Consider the following 8,964-nt stretch of genomic DNA (forward strand, 5'->3'; position numbering starts at 1 on the left):
ATGACCTTGGGCGAGTTTCTTGCCTCAGTTTTCTCATCTGTGAAATGGGGATTCTGTGTGGAAGAAAACAAACTCAAAGTGCTTTCCACTATTCTCTCACTCAGTAGCAATAATCACAAAAGACTTCTGTGACCAAATGGGGTGGAGGAATTCTCCCCACACACCAATCAAGCAATCATTTCTGCAGGGACACCAGCTGGGTGTCCTCTAATTCAGTTTTGACACTACTTGGAGATGGCATCACCTCCCATAGGTTGAGGGCTCAGTCCCATAGGATGGTCTCCACCCTTCCCATTAGTTACAAGCCCTGGCCTCTGGAACTTTTGAACTACCCACTTCAAGTTGGGATTCCCATGACCCCCTCCTTGGGTTAATTTGCAAGAGCGTTCACAGAACTCAGCGAAACACATTTCCTGGTTTATTGCAAATGATATTCCAAAGGATATAGAAAAAGAAATGCATACAGTGAGGTATGAAGGAAAGGGTGCGGAGCTTCCATGCTCCTTCCCCTTTGCACCCCCCGACCCCAGGTTCCACCCTCCAGTAACATCCATGTGTTCAGGTATCCAGAAGCTCTCTGAACCCAGTCCTTTGGGGGCTTTTATGGAGACTTTGTAACACAGGCATGATTGATTAATCCATCAGCCATTGATGATCCACTTCACCTTCAGTTGCCCTCCTGAAGGCATGTTGAGGGGGTGGAGCTGAAATTGCCATCTTTCTAATCCTGCCGTGGTCTTTCCAGTGACCAGCACCATCCTGAAGCTACCCAGGGGCTGTCAGGCATCAGTCAACTCATTAGCATATAAAAGACATCACTTTGGAGATTCTAAGGATTTTAGAAGTTGTATGTCAGGAAACGGGGAGAAGACCAACTATGTATTTCACAAGATCACAGGATAATAACAATTCCTATCTCTTAAGGTTGTTGGGAGGTACATTAGTCAACTTTAATGCAATAATACTACCAAGAATCTCAGTGTGACAAGAGCATTTGTTTCTCTAACATTACGTGGGACTGTTGTGGTTACATGTGAGCTTCTGTGGCTCTGCTCCATGTGTCTTATCATCCTGGGTCCTAGACTAAAGAGGCAGCCCCTACTTGGGACATGCTATTCTTAAGGCAGAGTTAAAGAGCAGAGTCCTGGCAGAAATACAATGACTCGAAGCTTCTTCTGGGATGTGGTGTACTCCTTGCATCCAGTCACATGCAGTCAGCCAATTCAAATCAGTGGTCACGTCAACATCAGTGGGACAGGCATGTGGTTCACCAGGAGGCACCAGAGTCACACCACAAAGTGCATGGACCAAAACCAGAGAAGGTGGAGCAAATCCTCAGGAACAATCATGCCTCAGGAATCTCACGTGAGATCCTCAAATGCTGCAAACAGTGTCCGGCACACAATAAGCACTCAATAAGTGTTAACTATTATTATACTAATAGCTAAGCTGAAGGCATAAAACCCTACCTGCTTTCTCTCCTTGTCTTTTTCCCATTCTTCTTTACCCTCCTCTCCCTCATATCTTTTTCTGGCTCTCCCTCCTCTCCATCCTTACTGCCTAGGACTCTGTCCGCACTTAGGAACACACACCCCTTTATTTCCTGACTTTCGTCTCTCTGTTTTTAAAAAATCCATCTTTGTTTACCCAGTGCTTTAGTCGACATACCTCTGGGCCTTCTATGGCTGGCCCCCAGTTGTTTCCAGGTATAGGAAAAAGGGATAATCCATCATTATGTAGACATTAAAAGAGTTAGTTTTAATTAGTAACTACCTTACTAACAAAATCATTTTTTAAAATTATCTTTTTATTTTAGTGTACATACAGCAGACAGTCCCAACGGGTCATGTTTGCTCCTGACACTTTTCCTAAACCATTTCTAGATCTCTGGCCATTGCCCTTTACCCCCAAACTCTCCAACCACCAGCATCAACCAACTTACAATAATTTAATAATAAAAGTAACAGCAATGACTCTCATTTCTTCTGTGTTATGCATTGTGCTAAGTGCCTTACATTACCTCATTTAATCACTGCAATAGTCCAGATACTCTCTAGATTGCGAGTGGAGCTTCTTTGTCCAGACCTCATTCAGCTTTGTGCTTTGCCAGATGCAGAGACAGCTCCCTACAGAGCAGAAAGCCCCAACTTAAGAGAATGAACCTATGACTTAGTTTAGCCTCCACCAACAACCCACTGTATTACTTCAGGCAGGTCGGCCTCTCTTGCTTCAGTTTACTGATTTGCAAGACAGATACGATAATCTGTGCTTCATGAGACTATGGTGAAGATGAATAACCAGAAGACAAGATGTAAAAGCACTTTGTAAACAATAAGGCATCTTATAAATTCATTCATTCAACAAATATTTACTGAGTGCCTGTGCCCTGCTGAGCACTGTTTTTAGCACTGCAGACACAATAAAGAACTAAAGAGACAGATCACAACAGGCATCGAGTGCCACTGCGAGGCCCTTGACTTTGCTCTAATAAGTTGGGAAGCCTTTGAAAGTTTTGAACAAATGAATGACGTGATCTGACTTAGGTTTAAGAGGATTACTCTGGGGCCGTGAATAGACTGTAGGGCAACCAGTCTGGAAGCCAATATAATAATCCAGAAGGTGGATGAAGGTGGCTTGGTGGTTATAGCAGTGGAGGTGTTGAAAGTGGCTCGATAATGAATATATTTTAAGGATGAAGCCAACAGAATTTGCGGATAAATCACAGGTTAGTTTTGGATGAAAAAAAGAAGAGACAACAATGACATCAAGGTTTTCGGCTTGAGCAACTGGAAAGAAGATGGGATCTTCATCCATCCCTGGGAAGAAGACTGTTGCAAGAACAAGTTAGGTAGATATCAGGAATTCATTTTGGGGGTATGTTAGGTTTGGGATGTCCATTACACATGCAAATGCAGCTCTTGAGTAATCAGTTCGATATACAAGTCTAAAGTTCAATAACATTTACGTCCCACAGTCAGACTGGAGTTACCAATGCGGAAGTCTTCAGCATGCAGCAATAGCATTGGAAGCCAAGAGGCGGAGGAGTTCCCCAGGGAGTGGGGAAACACAGAGGTCAGCTTGTCAGATGACTGAGCAAGGCCAGGATGGCTGAGGAGGAGCCTGGAAGGAATAAGAACAAAGAGAGATCATTAATAATGAGCAACAAAAGGGGTGTGTTGAAATCAGACTTTGGAGCCACAAAGAATCACTCCAATTCTGGGTCGTCCGCTTACACACGGTGAACGGAGCAAATTTCTTCTCTGAGCCTTGGTTCCTTTCCTATAAATGGAGTATAACCGCTCCCATCTTGCAGGAGCTTTTTGGTGATAATTAAATAAGCTGACTTCGTGAAAAAGTACCAGGCTCTCAAAAATCTCAATATTTGTAGAAAGTACGCAGTTTCTAGGTTGGAGAGGCTGGAGTTTGGTATCAAAAGCCTCGACCACACACAGGGGCGGTTACAGCTCTTGAGGTCCCGGGGGTCACAGGACGCCTTCCGAGTTGGGGGGAGGAGAAAACAAAACCACAGGAAAAAACGAACAACGCTTTCGGGTGGGCCCGGGACCATAGAGGGTCGCTCCGCCACGTTCCTAGAGCGACCGCGGCGGCGCCAGAGCGCGGCGAGGCCCTCACTTCCGGCGGCGCGGTAGGCGTCCAGCGAGCCAGGGTGGTGGCTGGTCTCGCGCGGTGAGTGGGCTTGGAGCACTTGGGGCGCGCGGGGCCCGCGTCGGATACTCGGGTCCGCTCGGGAGCGCGCTGGCCGCAACGAGGGCGGCGCGGGCCCGGGCGATGGCGTGGCTGACGTCTCCCGCCTCCGGGCAGGGCCTGGCCACCGGGCGGGGGCGGGAGGGCCACGCGGCCCCAGGGTGGGGTCGCGGCCTGCGCGGCGGGCGGGCAGGATCAATGAGGAGCGGCCGGCGGAGTGCTGGGAACAGGGGAGGCTTGGACTGGGGGCCCCGGCGAGGCGCGGCCCGCGGCGAGTGGAACCGGGCGGGTGAGCAGCAGCCCGGGCGCCTTCCGTCGCTCGGAGAGTTCGAGGACTAGATACATGGAACAAATGCTTAGGCAGCACAGGGCTGCTCTGAGCGGTTTTCAGATTCAGACTCATTGCAACTTCTAACATCCTGATGGTGTTGCCACTTTATCATTACCCTCCCCATTTTACGAGGAAACTGAGGCACATTCCAGTTAGCTGGGTGTGCAGGAACAGCAGCTTCTGTCACTCAGGTTTAACTTCGTGCTTGCCCCTGCTGGGGAGCTATGCAAAGCACGGGTCGTCGCGCTGGACTGAGCAATGGAAGATGTGGCTGCCACTAAGAGTACAGGCTCTGGAGTCAAACTGCTAGGGTCTGGGAACCCCGGCCTTCTAGCATTGTGCCCTCGTTTCCTTAACTTAAAACGGAAATAACTGCATAAAGGTGCCAGGAGAATTAAAGAGCTAGCACAGAATCAAGTTACACAGTGTCTGGCACATAGTAGTGTGATTGCCTCATCCGTAGGTGGATTTGACAGTCTGAGTTTCTGACTAGATCTGACTTCCATTGTATTAAATGCATGTGCTTTTATGTATAATGACCATTATAGTTATTAAAAGAAAAAAACTCAACAACACTAACACCATGTACCTAACACAATGTCTCCTGTGGTGTAGATGTTCTGTAAATATTTGCTTAAGGAGTGGGTAGTCCTAACTGTAATCTTGTGTTATATGCAGCTTGCTCTTATGCTGACCATAATTACAGCTGATGTAATTATTAAATATCCAGATAAAGTCCTGGGCCTAAAGTCTCAATTATACAATAAGATGAAAGGAAGGCAAAAAAAATTATGTTTTTGTTTTCATTTATTTGCTTTATATGCTTGTATGCAAAGAAACCCAGAGTAATTGTTTCTATTTTAAATTCCACATTCTGACACAAGATAATGAAAAATAGTTCCAATAATTTTATTGCTTTTTGAAGTTCTAGATTTTCCGACATTGCCACCTATGTGGGGTTTGTAGGGGTTTTTGTTGGTTTGTTTTGGCTGTTATTTTAAATAGCCACAAGTCAGCCTTATAAATAAATAAAATTATTTGAAATTTTGAATTTTGCAGCATTTGGGTATTCTAAAAATTCCATCCTAGTTTTACATGTAAACTCATTTTCTCCCCTCTCTCCTTTTCTTGTGTCCTACCTACCATACTTTTTATACTCAGTTTCATTCCACTATCTGGTAAAAGTTCTTTTGCAGTTTTTCTGTCTCCGAAAACAATACTTTTGGGTTTTCAACAAATTGCTTTCTTGGATCATTAGGATCTATAAAAACCAATAATAAAACGTGTCTTCATAGACTAAGTAAACCTACCACTCCCTGTAGAGAAGTTTGAATTTGCAAAACACTTTATGCTACAGAATTAGAGCTAAGCTGTCATCTAGAGCTATGGAAATCGAATGCTAAATACAGATAAACAGGAATATATCATAAAGTAGTGTAATTTGTCATATCTTATTCATTTGGATACCTTAGGCAGTTACTAGTGAGTAGAAGTTTAACACGGAACTAAATATTAAAACATAGTAATGTTCTATTACACAAATTTTGATTGTCTTTGGAGTTACTCCATTCCCATTAAGATTTACCTTATCTCCACTTTTTAGTTCTTCAAAATTATGTACTCATTTGGTAATGCTTGGAAAATTTGTATTTCACCCGATCACTTTTTTTTTGTCCTGTCCCAATAGACAGAAACTCCAGTGGTAAACTCAGTCAAAATTTGGTGATATTTGTTAAGCTTAAACTGTGGAATTGTTAGAATTACTTTGCAAGTATTATCCCCAAATTTCCCCCCATATTATCTTTGTTTGCATTTATACTTTTTAAATTTAAACATGAATGCAATTTTGGTGGGTTGAAGAGATATTAAAATTAAATAGTTAACAGATATCTATAATTTTTTTCTGGTCATCTCTAATTTTTTTTCCTTCTACACACAGAAAATTCTGAGCTGTACACCTCTAGGAAATGAAACACTAGTTCAGAAGAAGCCTGTAAACTCTCTTACAAATACATTTGGTTATTCACCATGAGGTTAGCAAAGCCTAAAGCGGGTATTTCTCGGAGCTCAAGCCAAGGAAAGGCCTATGAGAACAAGCGCAAAACAGGCCGGCAGCGGCAGAAGTGGGGCATGACTATTCGATTTGACTCAAGCTTCAGTAGACTCAGAAGAAGCTTGGATGACAAACCCTATAAATGTACTGAATGTGAAAAGAGTTTCAGTCAGAGTTCAACTCTTTTTCAACACCAGAAGATCCATACTGGAAAGAAATCCCATAAATGTGCTGATTGTGGGAAAAGTTTCTTTCAGAGTTCTAATCTCATTCAGCATCGACGGATCCATACTGGGGAAAAGCCCTACAAATGTGATGAGTGTGGAGAAAGCTTTAAACAGAGCTCAAATCTCATTCAGCACCAGAGAATTCATACTGGAGAAAAACCCTATCAGTGTGATGAGTGTGGCCGGTGTTTCAGCCAAAGCTCCCACCTTATTCAACATCAGAGAACCCACACCGGGGAGAAACCCTACCAGTGCAGTGAATGTGGCAAATGTTTCAGTCAGAGCTCTCATCTGAGGCAGCACATGAAGGTGCATAAAGAAGAGAAGCCTCGTAAAACCCGGGGCAAAAATATCAGGGTGAAGACTCACTTACCCTCTTGGAAAGCTGGTGCAGGAAGGAAGTCTGTGGCTGGTCTCCGTTAAGCATAGGGCTTTTTGACAGCTTTTTGAGACCTCTTAAGAAAAAATAAAAAGTAGAAAATGAAAGAAATCTTTTTTAGAAATAGAGATGCTTTATAGTAGATCACTTAAATACTGGATCTTTTGCTAGTGTGAAAACATTGGGAATTTAATGACATTATTGAGCTGAAAGAAATTACATGAGTCCAGCTACCCTCATTTCTTTTTTATGTGACATGGAGCACAAAGAACTGAAAATATGTTTTGAGGGAGCATGACATCCTTGACCTCGTTTGAAATTACTTCCATTTTCAAAAACCATCATGTTTTGCAGATACATTTTGAGAAGAACCATCATGTTTTGAGGATACATTTGTGAAAGTGGAGGCATGCCAATGACTACTCAGTTTTAGGACTTTCTGTGGAAGAAAAAATTAAAAGGGAGAAGAAATTAATTCCACTACTTTTGAAGTTCTGCAACAGATGAGATTTTGTTTGTAAAGTTTTGTAGTATATTAACCATTGGTTTATGACTCTAGATTCAACATATTAAAATGTATTCAAGCTCACAGATTTTTAATCAGTAAGGCCTATCTGTATTAGTTGTCTTTTAGTTCTTCTCCTTGTGGACAGTTGTTAAAGGAGTGAGGATTTCCCTGTTTTTGTTTTGTTTTGTTTTTTTTAACTAAATTCTTAGAGATACTATAGAATCCAAATGAGAACTGAAATTGGACCTCAAGTCTCCTATTCCTACTAATAGAGTTCTTTGTGATGGTAACTGCTGTGTCATTTGTTTTCCACAAGTTGAGATAGATTCGTGTCGATCCATCCCCATGCCCTTGACCTCTTCTGGCATTCTCTTGTGCTCTGACAAACTGAGCCAGCCTTTTAGATCTACATGAATAAACAAACTATTTTACCAAGAAAAATCTCAGCTTGCTTCCTGCTAATTAAAAACCTACAATTTACACACCTCCCTGCCTTCAAGACTGTGAGCTTTGGATAGCCCTGCTTAAATGTTTTTGTCAACAAGAGTCATGTAATGTGTCAGTGCATTGTAGCTCCTTTGAAATTTAACTCTTTCTGTGTTACATGAATTGTTTTAAGGAGTCCAGCAAACATGTTTCTTCACTTCCATGAGAATGGTGCCAAATGTCAGACTCTAATGAGCCCTCAGCTCAGGTTTTAATTTCTATTGAATGCTAACATTCTTCTGATTTTTTGGTATCTTTTATAATCATATCGGTTTCTGCTGTATTAATGACAATTATTCATGAAAATAAAAAATGAAATATTTTGTATACTACTACCTTCTGTTTATTTTTCTCCTGGGGATTTGTTTCAATTATTTAGACAATAGATCTAAAATCACAGCTTTTGGATGGATCACTTGTTTTGCCTGTTTTTGATTTCCTCAAACTTGAACTTTGCCTTCCTCCTGGCCTTGCATTTGAGTGCAAGGCCATAGAAGTTGGCCTTGTTATGGCCTTGTTGACAAGTGTCATTCAACAAGATATTCACAAGGTGTTTTGTAAACATGAGGTGATCACAATTTTTTACAAAAGAAGTGATCTTTGGCCGCCTTGTTATATCCAAGTCACTCCTTGGCAGGATTGTGGCTCTGGGGCCCTTTTGAGGATCTATCAATGCTATTCACATTAGTTTTGTGTATGCAATAGCTTCTGGCTAGGACCAACACTTCTTTCTTACATTTCAGGAATTTGCCCATTTTGACAGCAAACAGGGCTGTGCACAGTAGTGATATTCAAAGTAATTTAACGAGCAGTATGCCCTTCAGGACAACAGAATTATCACAGACTAAGATCTCCTGTGCGTTTTGAGCATGGGGATGCATTACTCTGTTCCTCCACTGTGTTGGGGAACATGTGGAGAGGAGCACAGATAAGGGATGTTTTTGGTTAATAAAGCTCTGGACCAGTGGGAGATAGATGGAGCCAGCCTTGATCTAGAGATGTCCCAGGGTTTTCAGAGTGTAGTAACTATGGGATTTGGGGTTGTCATCCTTGGGTAGAAGGTATGTTGTGTGTGGAAGGAAGAAAGAGGGATATTTGGTGAGCAAATACCCAGATATTCCCCCCCATGTTTCCTGGCACCCTTACAGTGCTGTGAGAAACAACACTAGGTCTGGCCATTTGAGTTAGTGATGTTTTTAAAAGCTGTTGCGTGATTCTCTGTGCTCCTATTTCCTAGGCCAAAGTGGAGCTGACATTTAGGTAGTTCTTGAGTCT

At 42.5% G+C, this 8,964-nt stretch overlaps 2 protein-coding genes across 2 annotated transcripts; one reads left to right on the top strand and one right to left on the bottom strand.

Annotated features, from left to right (window-relative positions):
• Nucleotides 1-396: 396 nt before the first annotated feature.
• Nucleotides 397-3,568, bottom strand: LOC129480118 (uncharacterized protein ZNF22-AS1-like). The gene is given in 4 exon segments (XM_055273891.2): nt 397-1,381; nt 2,021-3,120; nt 3,234-3,347; nt 3,350-3,568. Coding segments are annotated over 3 exon segments (372 nt in total). The 3' UTR covers nt 397-1,381; nt 2,021-3,081.
• On the top strand, nt 3,394-8,021 carry ZNF22 (zinc finger protein 22). Its single transcript, XM_055275272.2, has 2 exons — nt 3,394-3,687; nt 5,976-8,021. Exon 2 carries the CDS (start codon nt 6,065-6,067, stop codon nt 6,737-6,739), a length of 675 nt encoding a protein of 224 aa, XP_055131247.1. The 5' UTR covers nt 3,394-3,687; nt 5,976-6,064; the 3' UTR covers nt 6,740-8,021.
• The last annotated feature ends 943 nt before the right edge of the window (nt 8,022-8,964 follow it).

The sequence above is a fragment of the Symphalangus syndactylus genome, chromosome 4, assembly GCF_028878055.3.
Source record: "Symphalangus syndactylus isolate Jambi chromosome 4, NHGRI_mSymSyn1-v2.1_pri, whole genome shotgun sequence".
Classification (NCBI taxonomy): domain Eukaryota; kingdom Metazoa; phylum Chordata; class Mammalia; order Primates; family Hylobatidae; genus Symphalangus; species Symphalangus syndactylus.